This window comes from Lupinus angustifolius, chromosome LG13 (assembly GCF_001865875.1).
Source record: "Lupinus angustifolius cultivar Tanjil chromosome LG13, LupAngTanjil_v1.0, whole genome shotgun sequence".
Classification (NCBI taxonomy): domain Eukaryota; kingdom Viridiplantae; phylum Streptophyta; class Magnoliopsida; order Fabales; family Fabaceae; genus Lupinus; species Lupinus angustifolius.
This window is the reverse complement of record NC_032021.1, coordinates 4,319,181-4,337,508: the sequence shown is the minus strand read 5'-3', so window position 1 is coordinate 4,337,508 and position 18,328 is coordinate 4,319,181. Positions and strand designations below refer to the sequence as shown.

The 18,328-nt window shown below is 31.5% G+C and overlaps 3 protein-coding genes across 3 annotated transcripts; 2 read left to right on the top strand and 1 right to left on the bottom strand.

Moving 5' to 3' along the window:
* LOC109363216 lies at window positions 1,179-2,793 on the top strand. Its single transcript, XM_019609392.1, has 2 exons — window positions 1,179-1,715; window positions 2,489-2,793. Exons 1-2 carry the CDS (start codon window positions 1,274-1,276, stop codon window positions 2,539-2,541), a joined length of 495 nt encoding a protein of 164 aa, XP_019464937.1. The 5' UTR covers window positions 1,179-1,273; the 3' UTR covers window positions 2,542-2,793.
* Window positions 8,530-11,399, top strand: LOC109325351. The gene is made up of 4 exons (XM_019557657.1): window positions 8,530-8,903; window positions 10,430-10,616; window positions 10,770-10,863; window positions 10,956-11,399. Exons 1-4 carry the CDS (start codon window positions 8,587-8,589, stop codon window positions 11,288-11,290), a joined length of 933 nt encoding a protein of 310 aa, XP_019413202.1. The 5' UTR covers window positions 8,530-8,586; the 3' UTR covers window positions 11,291-11,399.
* LOC109325350 (mRNA cap guanine-N7 methyltransferase 1-like) lies at window positions 12,548-17,863 on the bottom strand. The gene is made up of 13 exons (XM_019557656.1): window positions 17,543-17,863; window positions 17,028-17,167; window positions 16,879-16,947; window positions 16,715-16,786; window positions 15,995-16,096; window positions 15,436-15,492; window positions 14,859-14,997; window positions 14,017-14,081; window positions 13,851-13,901; window positions 13,535-13,597; window positions 13,256-13,379; window positions 13,071-13,132; window positions 12,548-12,945 (listed from the first exon to the last, which is right to left on the bottom strand). The coding sequence occupies exons 1-13, from the start codon at window positions 17,616-17,618 to the stop codon at window positions 12,850-12,852; spliced, it is 1,116 nt and encodes a 371-aa protein (XP_019413201.1). The 5' UTR covers window positions 17,619-17,863; the 3' UTR covers window positions 12,548-12,849.

The window sequence follows — 18,328 nt, the reverse complement described above, 5'->3', positions numbered from 1 at the left end:
TATCTTTATATGCAATATGAAAATCAAGACTATAGTAGAAAATGTTTAGTGGATCACATTGATTTTAATTCCAAAAAAATTAACAAGTTCTAAGATATTATAAAATTTTATACTAGAGGTAAGAAAAATGATAAAAATATTGGTCATACAACGCCTTACCCTTGTTGAGAGGTAGAAGAGACAACATTATCATCGCTCACTACTTTTCTACGAAAATAAGATAAAGTTGATACCTCTTTTATTAAGCTTGAGATCTCAAGATTTACCTATGTTATTAGGGTAACAACCTACTATTGTGGTGCCTTTTTCATAGAGCCAAAGTTGGTTGAAGGCCAACTCATTTTTTATGCGGTGAATAGCTTACGAGAAGCCGACAACCAGAGGGTTGTAACACTTGGGATATCAGACGAAAGAGATGAAAAATAGAGATGACATAGGAAGATAAGATATTAGATTGAGAGTTCTATCATCCTCTATGCTATCCAATTGTAGGCTTGTTACTAGTTTCTTGGTTATCCCTTAGGACTAGGTAGCAAGACTATTTATAGCCTTCCAAAATTAGGTTTAGGGTTAAAATATTTATCCCTTAATCCCTAAATTATCAAGTTACTATTAAAAAAACATAAGTTATTCTTTATTCCTTTCAATTTTGAAAACAACACCAACATATCATAATTTAACTCCTTGAAATTGGTATGTGGTGCATTTTTTTAAAACAAGTCCGGACAAAATTAGAGTTTACATCGACTTTTAATATATATACAACTTCTAAGTAAACAATTAAATAGAAATAATCTTTTTCTTCAAAATAGACAAATAAGGGGTGTGTGTGAGAGTATTATTTTGCTTTTCCTTTGGGAGAAGAGTAAGAGCAATACTAAAGTTAAGGTCATGGAATTATTGAAGTATTGTACTAACAATACTTGGAACTTACAAGATAAGTTACAACATACATCAAGCAAAGAACCAACAACTGCATTTATAAGCATAATAACAAATCAATGTTAGATGTAGATGAGATAGTTTGAGTAGAGTAGTAGTATACCATGGTACAAAAATATGGTTGCAAAACCTCTAAGCTCTAACAAGCAAACAAAATAAAATGACCCACACACACAAACACAACCAAAGTCACAACAACCAAGGGCAACATAGTCACTCCACAAATTCATCACCTTTTTCTTAAACACAGTCTTACCGTTTTCCACTCTCACTTCAATCTAAAAGAAAACTCCTCTTATGTTCCTTTCTCTTTTTGGTCCAAAAGAAAAACATGGCATTCCTTAAACTCTTCACAACCTTGTTCTCCCTCTCTCTCCTCCTCCTAGTATCTCCCTCACTCTCTCTCTCTTCTCCTTCTTCTTCAATTCATGACCTTCTTCGTTCAAAAGGGTTACCAGCAGGACTGTTACCAGAAGAGGTAAAGTCGTACACTTTCTCAGAAGATGGTTGCTTAAAAGTGTTCCTAGATGCACCTTGCATGACCAAGTATGAGACTAGAGTGTTCTTTGAGCGTGTGGTCACTGCTAACCTCACTTATGGTAGCCTCATAGGTGTGGAGGGTCTTCAACAAGAAGAGCTTTTTGTATGGTTACCTGTTAAGGATATCATAGTTAATGATCCTTCATCAGGGTTGATACTATTTGACATTGGTCTTGCTTATAAGCAGCTTTCTCTCTCTTTGTTTGAAGATCCACCTCATTGCAAGCCACAAGGTAAATAAATTGGACCCCACCTTTTTATTTTCTCATTAATAATATGAATTTAAGAGAGATCTATCACTACCCTTTTGAGTTTTGAAATTCAAGTTACAATCTTGTGTTGCAATTGATATAATTCATTTTTTTATCTTTACGTACAATGTGTTGTTTGTTGGAGTGCTTGAGTTTCTATTTTATATGTAAAATTTGAATAATTTTTCCTGTTTATTATTTTATTTAAAAGTTCAATGCTGTTATTTTTCATATTTATACTTATTTAATACATTATTTTTCATATTTATACCTATTTATACTTATTTAAAAGTTCAATGCATGTAATGTTTCGGAAACCGAAGACTCATTGTGGTTAACTTTGATGCTTTCAATATTTGCTCCCTTTGTATTTCTATTTCATCATCTCAAGTTCCACATCCGATCCTAAGAAAAAACAAAAGCTATAAATACAGGCATGGGAAACTGTTTTATTTTGCAAACTGTAGTTAATAAAATTGAGAGGAACTTTCCTATGTGAAAAAAATATATATTCTTAAACAGTGCATGTAGGGTTGTGCAGCATCATTGCAATATTTTAATGCATCTCCAGTGTTTTTTTTTTACTTTGAACAAAATGAAATGACAATTATATTATTCTATTCATAGTTTTAATATATTTTTATCTTAAAATTAAGTGTAAAAACAATATTTTTCTTTCTAGTGCAGGAGAGGATTCCTAAAAAGACAACATTTTCATGGTTTAAAGCTTATTTTGTATGGTTGTTTATGTGCAGGTGGGTTGAGGAATCATGTGAGGAAGGAAAAAGGATTCGAGGCTCTTAGATAGAGGGGGGAAAATGCCACCCGTTTTTTCAAGCTTCAGTTATTGTCTTTTTGTTCTGTCTTGTTTATATCAATTTTAGCCTCTGCAACAACTAGTCATAATATATGTGTAGGTGTTTGTAGCTTAGAGGTTGAAGTTGGTGAAGAGGCTGAGAGGCATGTAAAGATGTGGGGAGAGGTAGAGAAACAAACTATGGAATCTGATGATGTCTTAATCAATTTTACAAATTCTAATTAATCTTCAATCTTTTGCTTATTCTCTACTTATTATTGATAAGTACCAAAGTAAGGATTAAAGTATCAAATGCAGTTTATGTTTTCAGCCGTGACTAGGAAACTTGACTCAGAATATGGAATTTAGGAGGTGAGATCCCCTCTGTTACTTCTAAGAAAACTGAAATATATGGACAAACTGAGACCGATTTAAGAGGAAAAGATGTATGTACTGATAATCTATCATTTACTATTTATTTTTAATTATTTTTTATGAATGATATACTAAATGTATATAAATCTTTACAGTGTATAAATATTACATTATTCTTTTAATATATAAAAATGTTTATTTAAGAATAATTTAAAATTAATACTGCAAAATGTTATGTGAATTTGGATTTAAATAATCTAACTCAACATTTTTATGCATCTCTCACCTCAGTGTTTTCTCCACTTCCCCTTTCTGACACATTGAAATCACAGCTTGTTTTTTTGTTCTTTACTTTCTGTTTAGGGATCAAATAATATATTAGACGAATGTAATAGAATTAAAAAAATATATCTTTCGAAGTAGGAATTGGTGCTCTAGTGTTTATGTAAAGTAGAGTGTAATCCGTATATTATTATTCCATCCATTAATATTTAAGCTTATTGTCCTATATATAATTTAAGAATAAATAATATAAAAAATCAATATAATTGAACTAAAATATCCTACTTTATTTGTATTGATAAATGTATAGTTAAAAAATAATATGTGTGCAAGGGATGAGGGAGAAAAACGAATTAGAAAAGAAAAGGAATGGGAGTTATGTATGAAGAAAAGGGAAGGGAAGATAGTAATTTTTGTGTGTAGAAAACAATATTCAGTTTTGGGCAGTGACAACATTGATTAAACAAAAAGAAAGAGTATTGTTTTTTATGGTTGGCTTGGTCCTTGACGTGTTCACGCGGGAAATGTGGGCCCGTCACGGGTGGGGTAACGTTTTTATGTATGATAATGATCACATAGGTGCCCTACCACACTGCCCTCTTTACTTTTTTTACTGTAGTTGAGCTTCAACCTCGATTCTCACAATACAACCAAAACAAAAAGGCTTCTATTTTCACACAGAGATAATATATATTCAAATCTCTTTACAAACTATATCATTATTAAAATAAATAAAGTATTATTTTATGATAGGTAGGGTTAGAAAATCTATTAGATATATCATTTTTCTTTCACATGTCTTCTCCAATGCTTGATTTACATAATCTTTACAGTACTCTTCCCGTCTTTTGATAATTTTTTCTGTTTCAGATTTTTAATCAGATTGCCTTCACTATTTTTTATGTGTATTATTTGGTTTTATTATATTAATTAATTAATTAAAAATATTGAGTTGTTAGTCAATTGAGTAAAAATGAATGGTATTTATGAAAAATTATACTTAATTATTACAGAATTTAATTATATTAATAATATTAACTAACTTCCTTAATTCACACTAAAATAACCAAAAAACTTATAAATTGACCAGGTATTAATATTTAACTAAATTAGTGAATCATATGGTATGTTTGTTTAGTTAAATAAAAAATTAAATAATAGTGAAGATATTATGCCTAATTCTGACAAATGTAAACTTAATATTTTTTTATAGTTGGGGCACTTAGGAGGATAGAATAAACTTGGCAGAGAATATAGGAAATAGAAAACGATCAAACAAAAAACATTGAAAAAAAGTTAATAGAAATAGTGAAAAATTCCTTTTACTCCTTATCATATAATATTGATATGGAAAAAAGGTTTTGCATTAAAATGTATTTTTTTTCCATACTGGCGATCGGTGGAGTATTTTACTATTCATGTATTAAATATATTATTAGCTTTGAATAAAAAAATCATATTCTTGATTAATACAATATAATATATGCAATCATCAAACTCTTATCATGTATACATGTAAAGTTAAATTTGAATGATCCAATTCCAACATGCTATATTAAGTGGAAATTTTTCATACGAATTATATATGCATCAACGAACATTATGTTGTGGTAAATTGGAAACCACTCTCACTGACAACTGAAAAAGCAAAGGATTACACATTTGGCGAGATGTTAATTTGTAAGCATTTTCCTCTGAATAATATTCGTTCCTTTTTTCACTTCAGAGTTCATATACGTCAATTTCTGAGATGAAAATGCAGTAAAGCAGAACTACTTGGAAGACGATATATAAATGGAATCAGTTGTAGAATAATTCGTTAGAAAAGGTGGAATTACTTGATTATTGTTCTGAAAAGCCTTACACTGAGTGGATATTTTAAATCACTTTTTATTAACTTAAATGTAATTTTTATTATAAATATTTGGATTAATAAATCACTATTTTATTTGGAATTTAGTTAGCTTTATTTATTTTATTAGTTTTATTTGCATTGTTATTATAATTTGTAACAATTTTTGTTAATATAGTAAATTATTTATATTAACTCATATTTGAATTTGAATAATCTTTATTATTCCTAAACTTTTACATGGTATCAGAATAGCTTCATTTTCCTTAACATGTTTCGTCATTATTCTATTACCAAGAATTTGAAAAGTCAGAACTTTGATTAGTCATCTCCTTTTTTTCGTCACTTTATTATTAGATATTCATTTTTTCTTCAACCTAACAATTCCAAATTTCATGTAAAAGTCATCCAAATAAACAAATATCAACATACTTCAAAACAAAAATACATTTTTTTTCGTTTTATGTAAATTGATTTCTCGTTTGAATGATAATTATTTCAATGATATCTTATCTCTAAGTGATGAATTATATGAGCATAATTTTTTTTTCTCATCAACGATTATTCTAATTGTGATTATATAATTGTGTTCTTTTTCTACCGACGTTCATTTCAGTGATGTATTTTCTCCCATTGAACAATTATATAAGTAATGAGTTTTTTTCCATCAATGATCATTCGATAATGATTATACAAATAGTTTCTCTTATCAACGACGATCATTCAAGTGTCAGTTGTAACTTCATTTCACATTGATGATCATTTCGATATTGATTATATATGATAATATTATTGTTGTAGTTAGGGAATGAACATGGTAGTATGCAAGCTTGTGTATTTGATGATTGGCTTATCTATTTGTAGAAAAACAAACGAGTTCAACAATTAGAGGGGAAGCAACCACACATCAAGGAAAAGAACAACAAAATCGATGGTGCAACAAAGTCAATGCTCAAGTGCATTTAGTGTAATAACCATTCAAACTAGTGAAACAAAGCTGAACAATCAGTTTCAACTAAGGAACGTTATGTTATGATTAGTGGATCTTAAGTAGAAGTTTCACAAGAACATTAGACAATAGCGAAATTGATTTACTTAAGAGTTCCTCAAAATACTTGTTTTCCTGTTATTGTAACTCGAAATTGATTTACTAAATTTTTCGGGATTTTTTTATATATTCCTTGAACAATATTCTTACGAGATTGATTAACACAAGCATGGTGTATATAACTGTTGAGAGATATATTATGAGGGTGATTCATCATGATGGTGGTTTCCCAAGGCACTGCGAAGCGAACGTGATTTGCGCATTTTGCGGAAATGGTGGGGGCAGATATCCGTAAATGTGCATATAATGAGAGGGTCCAAATAGTGAAAGTAGCAATAATCGTGATGTGATGTGATGTATTTCCTTAATTGTTTCTTTGGTTAGATGGGAACCCGAGGTTATGTACAGTACACAGAGAAGTTCTGTATGCGTGTGAATCAAACTTTGATGCAGGGTTCAACTCTTTTTGGATTTGTAGTCTAGAATAGAGACCATAACTAACTATTAGTAATGATTGGTCACAGACAATAATGAGTGATGCATCAATACATATAAGGGTGTTAATTGGACTGCAAAAACAATACATTAGATTGAGCTCAACATATTACGTATTTAGTGAGATAAATTGAAGCAAGAAACTAACCAGATACACAACGCAATAGGACAGTATCTTCGGGGTAAATACATTAAGTCAGATCCTAAAAGTTTATACCAAGTATGTACATATATTAAGCTCTTATTAGATAGTGTCACCATTTCTTTCTATAATTTCAATCCTACTAAATAAAGAATAGATTCAACATACCAAAGGTCTTTTGAATAAAAAACATCCAAATCTTTTTTATTTAGAAGTAGGATAATTTAGAGAAGGACAGTGGGTGTGAGTAAAAACTGGAGAGGGGTAAAAAAATCAGAATAAAATGATATTTTTGGAAATTATAGGGTAAAATTTAGCACATTTTGGGGAAGTAGAAATGCGCTAAAACTTTCCATAAAAATTTAGTTTCACTGTTACCTTCTAACTAAAACCTAGTTCTTCAACTTGAGAATCTCATTATAGTCAATAATTTTTTTAAATCTTTGTTGCTCTAATGCTGCAAGGGAGTTTTTTTTTAATACTCGGGCAGAAAAGTTATATGAATTTGGATCGGTTAAACTAAGGACTAGAAGACTTTATCTATCACAATTTGATGAAATGCTAGTTAACAACCAAAAAACGAGGAATTGAAATCTTATGTCCAAGTGTCCTATAAATGTTTGATAAAATTAATTAGCAGTAAATAATTCAAAAAATCCTAATTATAAGTCATTATTAGTTCTAGTTGAATTATCAATTCATATCTTATAAAATAAACTAAGATTTTCTTAAAATTTTCCATTAACCAAAGTATTCTATCTAAAAGTTTTGTTATATTCTTCTATTTTTCTTACTATATATAAGACAAAACATGGTATAACTTTTACCATGGTATAATTTTCACTTCCTATTTTACCATTAACATTATTTAATTTTTACAAAAAAACATATAACCCTAAATAACACATTAATTCACATCTCTCACCTTAAAGTGAATATTATCATAAATACAAAAAAATTATAATATAATGTACACAAAACATAATAAATACATTTTAATTCTAAAAAATAAAATTACAAAAATTGAATATGTAGTATCATATAATATTGACCGGTAAACACGAAATGCCTAGTACTAGATAAAGTAAGTACTGAATGAAAAAATAATATTACAATATTCTGATGAAAATATTAGAAATATTGAAAACTTTCCTTATCTAATAAATGGGAAATATTTTAGGAGAATGGGATTAGGATGGTTTAAAATTACTATATCTAATATAAAAATGATTATTCAAAGTAAATATTATATTATCTTGATGAAAATATTTGAAATATCCAAAACATTCTTTATCTAAAAAATATGAAATATTTTAGGAGAATATAATTCATATCTAATATAAAAAAACATTGTTCTCATCTAAATTTGTAAACCATATTTTTTGGGTACAACAACATACATTATTAAACCAACTTCTTCTTTATCATACTAATACTAATCTTGTGTTAAAATGATAATTTCACAGTGGGAAAATGACTAATGGAAGTGTCCTACAATTACCTAATTTGTATGACTAGATGAGTAACTATTTATCAATAAGGTATTGGTCAGTAACATAAAATCATGCTAAATTTCTAGATACTAAAAAGTCAATGTTTTAATTTCTATGAACGACATTTATTAAAAATTGTAGTTATACAATCCAAAAGATAGCAGTTCCTTTTCGAAAATGGCTGGGAACTATTTTTTCTAAGGAATTCAAGGAGCCATTGTGGGCCTTGATTCTATATTTGATTTGATTATTGGCCCAAAAATGATACCTTATCCTCATCCACTTCTATATATAATCGATAGATAATGATGAAATAAATTAAGCGAACCATTTCTCATCGTCTCGTATCTTATTTTACGCGCGGGGAACAATGGGTGGCGGAGGAGCAATGAGAACGGCGGCAAAGCTTGCCGGCATCGGCGTCGGAAGGTCTAAAATTCTGGGATCTTCAGCGGCCCAGTCAATTGATCAATCCGTCTGGAACGCTCAGCGAACTGCAACGACGGTGTTATCGTCGCAGGGCGTGAAGCCCGCGGAGGTGGTGCCGCTGCAGACGGCGGCGTTATGGGATTTGGATGACTGGGAATTAACCGACGGAGAGCCTATGCCTCGGGTGGTGTTTGACGCTGTCCCCACCTTTCAGGAAGCCAAGGAAGCAACCACTGAGTTAAAGGACGCCATTGATAAGTATATTGATTTCATTTGTTTTGTTTTTTGTGTGAAATTCAGAGTTTTTCGAATTCAATTGTAAATTTTGATTTCAGAGTTTTTCTTTGAGATTTTTGTCAGTCCTAGGGTTTAAATTGAGTTGCAAAAATTGAAACTTCTGTCACACTTGTCCGTAAACAAGTAATTTTTTTTTAAATAATTCATTTTTTCTCTGATCGTTAATAAAACAGTGATTTCATACCAAAAAAAGGAGTAATTTACCCATTCTATATATATGGTAGTTCATTTATTGTTAAAAATGTTGTTTGATTCTCTTATTTATAACTCCAAGAGCAGGTGTTTCACATTTCTATTTTAGAGGCATGAGTATAGTGTTATTGTTGAATATGAACTCTCCCTGTATCTATTCTGATTGAGATTAGCTTCACAGAATAATTTATTTTCACCTTTCCTTTTCCCCTTTCCTACCAGTGTGGCTGTGTGTGTTCTATTTTAGAAATGTGAATTTTATAATTTGAGTCTGCTATTTAATTCAATTACTTGTAAAGAGAATAGTCATGATCATAGATAGTTTTGAAGACTATGTATTTGTAGGATATGGCTGTAGCACTTGGTAATGTCTGTGAGTATGTGACCCATTGGTAAAGTCTTTCTTGCATATGCCAATGCAAATTTCTGGCTGGCTTATCACACAGACTTCTTGCTAACTCAATGTTTAGGGAAATTGGAGGGAAGGCATATTTTTCTATTTTAAATTAAGAGAGTTATATAATGTTTTTACAAATAATTGAGGAATGGAGTGATAGATCATTATAAAATTTATCTTTTAATTCCTTATTTATAAAGATATGATATAACTCCTTAAATTAATTTGAAATTGGAAATGTGGCTTCCCTTTCCTTTCCCTCGGAAACCCTCCATCCATACAGTGATACAGACACTCTAAGTCAGTTATGTTTGTAGTACACATTATGTTTTCCTCAGTATTCTAGTCTGATTTTGGAGAGTGGGATGAAATATCTTTTATGAAGTTAAGAAAAAGGTATCAGTTATTATTGTTGTTACTCCTCTTTATGCAAACGGACTTTGCTAACAATAATAAGTAATTACGCTGTTGGCTTTGATGGTGTGCATTGTAATAAATTAACGCATTATACCTTAAGTCTTGCAGATTATTTTTGATTGTTTCTAGACAGGATTAGTATCTCAGTAATTATGAACTCTATAAAAGTTATTGCTTTTGGTGTGTATTGCATATTGATTTATCCATTTTCTGTCGGTTCAATCTAGCAATATGTGATGAAGTTATATAATTGGAATCCCCTTTCTTGTGGACAGGGGACATGGTGGGGAACTGCTGTTATGTTTTATATGTATCTTATTTTTTAAATCTTACTCTTTTCTGTTGGAGTACCTTTGTTCAGATGCACACATATCATTAAAGACTTAACATTCATGTGCTTTCACCTAACAACTTGATCTTTTAGAAAAGATATTCACCAATTATCTTATATCCATTGTATGATATTTATCATTTTTTTCAGAATATACCTTTCCTCTGATTCTTCTCAATTTGAGGGTTCATCTCCTGGTAGTCAAGTCTCTGTTCCGTCTCCTACTGATTCTGAGCCAGAGACCAACTCATGTGTCATTGAGGCTATTTCACATCCTTCAGTGCCAAAGCATGCCCTTCAGGCTTTTCAGCTTCTTAGTGCGAATACTGGGGCCCAGGTAATTGATGTTTTATATCTAAATGAGAGCTGCTTCCTAACATAAGGGTCTTTCTAGCAAGCTTGTCTGCAAGATCTATTTATTTATTTTTATATCCAGGCTTAGGTTCATCTATTGAGTTAATTGAACTCACTTGTCTTTTGTTTTAACCAGACTGTTGTGGCTTCTATTGCATGTGACCCAAATGTATGGAATGCTGTCATGCAAAATGCTGCTGTTAGTAATTTCCTCCAATCACACCAGAAAGGTATTAGTTATTCATTGCGAATCTCTTTCGTTTCCCCCATGCCTTCCCTCGCGCTTCTAATCTACCGGATACTAATGCAAATTGTGCTGCAGATGCAGGTTTTCAAGCTGCAGAAACTGCTGAAGAAGTGGAAGAATTAGCAAATGCTACTGTGATTGCTGGGTCTGAAGAAGCGGAAGAGGAGACTCACTCGGGAAATGGTGTTTTTAATTTAAGGGGTTTTCTGCAGAACATAAAGCTTACAGTTACTGAGATGGTATTTAAAGTGTCTGATTACCTTCAGAACATATTTCCAACTGCTGAGAAAGAGAAATCATCTGCTGATGAAAGTTCAAAAGAAGGTTTCATGGATAATAAAACTATGGGTGGAACTTTGATGGGGTTGGCAATGCTGGTGATAATGGTGGTGTTGGTGAAGAGAGCTTAAACTCCATTCTGAGCCTATAACAATTTGTCGAGTTTTCTAATCATCATGTACATTTGAAGTCAAAACTTGTGAAATGTTTTGCTACTCGTATATTTACTTTTCTGAGACATTGAATAGTACTTTCTGGTATTACATAGTACTTTCTGATATGGTTCCCCTTTTTTCCACACCCTTCCTATACTGGTGTTTTTTCAGTTACACAAAACAAGATTAACCTCGTGAGAGTCTGATAATGTAATTGAATCAATCTAAGATGTTGTTTATGACGTGTTTAATCGAATGAATATGAAAAGTTGACATAACATGTAAATATGAAACTGAGTAACCTCAATAATTACAGAATCAAATAATAGAATTAAGACGGTATTAACAGAAACTACAAGATATATAAAATTTATATTACAGCATCCTATGCTCATTTAGATAAGTAATTGAGTTGGCCCCATTTGATTTTTATATTACTTTTTGCAATTTTTTTAGAAGTGCAGTATTTAGGTAACTTAACACCAACTCTTACATCGTTAATAATTATTTATATAAAATAAATTTAATCAAATTAACCGTTGGGTTTAAAGTTCATACATAAAATTTGACAAAAATTCAACATTGTGTTGTGTTATTCAATTATATATATCAAAACTAACATAATACATATAACTGAAATACATAAAAATTGAAAATATTTAATTGTATATTGATTGATGTTCAAATTTAAAACAAATATCTAAACGATATACAATTATCAATTAACGAATTGACTGATATAATTTATATTTTGTAAAAAGTTATTATTGTTGTCCTATATCCATAAATTAAATTGTTCTAGACTTAATCCTTTTTTTATAATTTAAGTAACATAATTAATAATTTTCTTATTTCATCTATCACTCTCAAGAGTTTCTTAAAGGCTTTCATACATTATGCCCAATAGTTCTTGTTCCCACATTATGATGTCTCACTAATAGAACGATCTCACTATTCACGAGTCACTAAAACCATATTGTACAAGTTTTCCATCACCAACATTCTTGTAGTTTAGGATTTGGAGACAAGTCGAGCCAAGACTTTAGGTTATAGCTATTTGGAATTAAAAGATTTGGCTGAGTGTTCCTTTAAAAATTTCCTCAAAAGATAATCATGGGTTTTCTCTCCATCTCCTTATGCCTAAACTTGTTGAAGAGATAAAGTAGTACAATATAAAAAAACAGCATATAAATCACATTCTTCTTTTATAATGCATAATCAAAGCAAAAAGTTAGAACCCATACCAATGGATCCATTATTAGTCAACATTCACTTGTGTATTGTCTGCTATAACGGGGGAAGAAAAGATCAGTGTTAATGAGTTTGTAAATATTAAACTACCATAAGTCTTATACAGACAGAATAGTTACGTCAACTATTTATTGTGGGCCTACAAAATTCAATGTGTGTGCAGCATAAAAATTTGCTGAGAGGTCAAGAATGTGAGTTCAATCATATTGCTCAGAGCAAATCAAAGCTGCTCCATGCAATGTGCTGTTTGATTATCATTCTTGAAAATCCATTCAGTGGTTGTTTTATTCATTGCTAACATACAATATATCATCTTCTGAAATATGCATCAACCCTCTGTCTCTTCTGCCAATTGTTTTTGTTTTATCCGGTTGACCTCGCTGTATGTTCACACAAGAAAAACTCTTCTATGAAAAACATCTCTATCACAAGAAAAACTCTTCTATGAAAAACATCTCTATCAATATGAATCAGCTAAGTCGAGTGTTTTGCAAATGCGACTTACCTTTCTCAACACAAATGTCATGTACAAATATGCTACTTCCCATTCCTCTGGTGAGAGTGTACCTGAAAGAAACAGAACATGCTTAATTAACAGGCGTGGTGTAAAGAGAAAGATAGGGGAAGTGATGATTAATGAAGTTTAATGGAAATATAAAAGAAAATGACAGGAGCAGCACAAAGACTTACTCTGATCTTGATTGCCATCCCCCAATGCACCAAGTCTTCGCATGAGCTCCACAAATTCTGGTTTTTTCATATACTCGTGCACAAATTCATGCGAGTTCTTTGCGAAGACAAGCTCAAAATCATACTGTAAACAATGGATTTAAATTAGTCTTGGAAGCACATGAGTTTGTAATCCCATGCTTATACTAAAAATGCTAGACAATCTCATTTTAACAATTGGGGAGAGCAATAGGGGTGGAGGAGTCTTAGAAAAAATTGGCAGTTTCCCAAACGTGATACCTCTTCAGCTAATGACTTGAATATGTGGAAGGGGACAACCCATTCTGGACAATCGACAGCATCCTGCAACAAGAGATCTCACCTTAAATGGTAGCATAAGTATTAATAGTATCACTCAGTTTCAAGGGGGGATTCTAAATAAAAGCTACATGTCATTGAATTATAGCACATATTATGCAAAGATTTTCTCTTTTTTTGTCTTTGTGAATACACCAAATAATACATCTAACAATAATTTGACATGTAAACTCCAAATCAGCCTTGTGTTAAACAGGTATTCAATACTTAGAAAAAGGAGATTTAAAAGAAACAATACCTCCAAATGAAACGTGTACTTTATTCCAAAGGGGCTGGAAGATTTAAATTTCTGAATCACACAGGAATTTCAGGTTAGAAGTAAAATTTAGAAAATCATTTATAAACATGCATGTCCTAACGATTTTAAAATTGATGAAGCTCCAGGATCAGAAGAACAGAATTACCTTACTAGAAAATTCTTCATCAAAACGCACCCAATAGACACTGTTTCCAAAAGTCAATCCTTCAGCTGCATATTCACAGTGAAAATAGCATCTCAAATCAAGAAAGACAAAAATGTCTGGCATGCCCAAAAAACTCACTTGTGGTATATGAGAATCTGTATACTCTCTTAAAATAAGAAAATAATGGGAATAGCAAAGTACATCATTTTCTATTTTTATATAATAAAAAAAAGTTCATAGCAGCGTAAACAACACGACAACCCTTCAAAGCAAGAGTAATATGTGAAACCCATCTTCATGCATGCTTTATTATTAATCAATGAACTAAAAAATCATGAAAATTTTGAAGTGAAGCAAGCAGTTAAGGTGATATGTGGAAAGAATATAAGTAATTAATGAGGACCACTAATAACATGAAAAAATAGTAAAAAGCTTTTTGTGATTTGTGGAAAAAGTCAATTAAAAAAATTAATAAAAGAACCGTCACTATATAGGGTCAGTCGCATGGATTAATTGATCCCTAAACAACAACAAAAATCAAGTGTTAGGGCTTAGTCTCACTAAGTGGGGTCAACTACATGGACTGAACGATGTCATAATGTTCTATCACAAATGATGTCCATTGACAAAACATTAATCTTTAAATGTTTCCTAATCGTTACGCCTATGATTTATCTTGGTCTCCCTCTGCCTCTAGAAATTGGAGTATTGGACTGACCTACATTTGGCATACTCTTCTTACTAGGGCTTCTAACAGTCTCCTGCACACATTCCCAAGCTCCAAACCACCTAAGACACAATTTCACCATCTTTTCTACAACAAGAGAATGTGCAGAAAATACCTTCTCTAAGTTTTTTGATAATCACATTGGCATCTGGCATAGTCCCAATAAAAACACCTCCGGGACGAAGTAAAGCTGACACATTAGCCAATGCTTGTCGAGCACGAGCCTCTGTAGACCAGGAGTAATGCAATGCAAACTGCAACATTTAAATAATTGTTGGATCACAAACCAATATACACTTCCAACATGGAAAGAAATACACAACTTCTATGAAGTTAGATAAAAAGAGAGAGAAAACCCATACAGAAATTTTGCTTCTTGAAGAAAAAATGGAAGTCATACAGAATATAAATGGAAGACATACTGAAAGACAGTTTTATATCGGCAATAACAGCAAAACAGTGACTTTGCCAGGACAAACATGCCAAATAAATCAACATATTAAGTGAAATCTATAAAAAGCTTAAGAATTCAAACAAGAAAGATGGACCAAAGGTTGATGCATGAGATAAGGTAATTACAGAAATACAGAAAGAGGACACTTTTCATTATATTACATTGTTTCGCAGTACACATCCATTTCTCTCTGCACAAATACATAGATGATTTGATTTATAAGTAAAACATCATTCACCTGGCAACTACAAATATCAAAAGGAGCATCATCTGCAAGAACTTTGTCCAAGCGAACCTGAAATTATCAATGATATGATCAGTCATCAGTGAAGGCTAATAAAATATAACTACTGAAGTTGAAGACAAGACCACAACATATTTTTCCAAGGATATTTATCTTCAAATTTAATTTAATTGATCAATAACTATTTATTCAGGTTCCTTCCCACCTATGCAATCCAGTACGCTAATCAAATTAAGTGATGCCAAATTGCCAATAACAACATGCTATTTTATAATAAAAATGTGACATTACATAAATTAGAAGAATAAACAAACAAATCGTGGGCTAGAGGTTAGCCCTTTATTTTCCATCTTCCAACTTGTATGCCTTCCATTTTCATTCCCTTCTCAATTGGTTCCCAAACAACCCATTAATGATTGTAAGAATAAACAGAGATGAATGTGAAGTGCACCTCAAAACATTGTAAGTAGTTAAGGTGCTATTTTCAAATGTAATTTAGTTATCAAGCATGAAGGAAAGCAATATTCTTTTGAGGGATAGCAATATCAATCACCTCATAACAATCTCCACATATTAGGCGAGCAGGAAATGTAAACTTCTTGCGACGCTGGTGATGGTCAGCATCACCATTGTAACGTGTATGACAGTCTTTGATCTGGATAGATTGTTGAATTCAGTGAGCTGATGCTGATGGCTACAAAGAGATGATAGTATTGCAAAATGCAAATGGTTCGACATAGAAGGTATATAATGTCTCGCACACATAATAGCAAGGACTTTAGATATAAAGTTATAATATCAATTTTACAACCATTAGTAAAAACATAAGTCACTCATTTTTATAGTGAAAATACTTATCAAGTGAAGTTATAGTGTACTTGGAACAAAGAAGTGACTCATTGTTGTGAAGCACTTGCTGAGTTAACAGTCAGGATTTCTTAATCCCAGAAGCATGTAACAGCCAAAAGCAAAACTCAGTTAATGTAAACAACTTGTTGTGCAAGAATTGAAATTAACTTTGAGGTAAACAGCAAGACATTACCAATATTATCAAGATGGTGTAGAAGATAAGGTAGGAGTGAGAATTGCACACATAACTGTCCAATACTCCAATTTCAAATATTATTTTGGTTATTGTGTTTAAAAACTTATTAACTGCATCTCAGTATATTTATCAAAAAAACTGGATCTCAATATAATTTGATGGAAGCGTTTGTGAAAATATCAGATAAGGAAACCAATGCAGCAAAATTCAGCAAACTTTAACACTTACTGAGCCTTCAGCAATATCGATACCAACATAATATCCAATTTTGGCCTTGTCCCATTTGATAAGATCACCACCCTGATGCGCATTTATGAAATAGAAAAAATGCTTAGCCAAGAAAGTGGGAATGGCTTTTAGTATAACAAACAACAACTGAAAACCATCAACACCTTGCCACAGGCCAGGTCAAGGACCGCATCCCCTCGACTGGTGTAAAGCTGAATTAAGACGCTCTTAATCTGTTAAATAGCATAATTGTCACAATCATGTAATATTCTAGTGGCAACAAAATGCGTATATTACGGACTACAACACATACCCAATTGTTGAGTTTCTTTAAATGAATAATTGGACTAGCTTCCCGTTCTTCTAGAGTCTGGTTGGATCTTGCACTGTAATGATCAGCAACCTTCCGAGCAAAAATCTTCGTGCTTTCGTCCTCCAGAAATTGTCCATCACCTAATCTCGTTGCATTAAATGAAAATAATCACAAAAACCTCGAGCTTTCCACAAGAAAAAACACCCTAACTTCAAAGAAAAAACACATGCTAGCAGCTTGGATTATTCATTACAGGAATGTTTTCTTAAACAATTTAATCAAGGACTCATTCACATTCAAGTGTTAATTCATCAACCTCCAATGAAAAAGCTCTAAATTGTCCCTTTCAAACCTTTCCTGCACTTGAATTCTAACTTTTCATTGATTTATAAACAACCAAACGAAGCTTAAAAGGCCTAAATCACCATACCCTAGATTCGAAACCCACAAAAACCAGTCTTGAAAATAATGCAATAGAACAAATGGGGTGGTCGAAAAAGCATAAAAGAAGTTACCTTGAGGATTATGTCTAGGTTTGGATCGAGGTGGACCAAAAGAGGTTGAAGGGGATTCCTGGTATCCTCGTTTCATTGCAAGTTTCAGTTTTATTTTTTGTTCTTTTGCAGAAAATAGAGAAAGAGAATTAGGTATTGGGTTGTACGGTTTTAACGTTTGTGTTGTTATGTAGTGTAGGGTTTGATGAGAGGGGAAATTAGAAAGAGATGAAGGACGAAGAGGGGAATGAAATATGAAGTAAGGGAAAGTAACATAGATTTGATTTTATTAGATTTGTTTCTTTTGTAGATTATGTTTTCATACTTTTTCTTTTAAAAATCAAAGAATTATGATCTTGCACCAATTTCATCAATTTATAGTAATGGAGATGCCGGCGGTGGAAATACAATGTGACTGGACACTTGGTGATTGAATTACATTGATAAATTATATAACCTATCTTATTATTATTTCATAGTAAACTTTAATAATTGAATGATATTATTATTATTCATGTTATATATATTGATTTTGATTATTATAAAATAAAAATTAAATTTAAAAACTCATTCAATATTTTAAGATTCTCATCACCTATACGGATTACAATGAAAATCGAGTCTGCACGTATCTGTCCGATCTTAACCCGAATTTGATAGAAAAATATGATGTAATTGAGTTCGAGTTTTACTCAAATTTAACCTTCATATTGGATTTGGTATAGTTGATACTATACCCAAAATCGATTAATATATGTAGAAGTTATTATATATAAAACATACATGTTTTGAACGAGTTCGAATAAC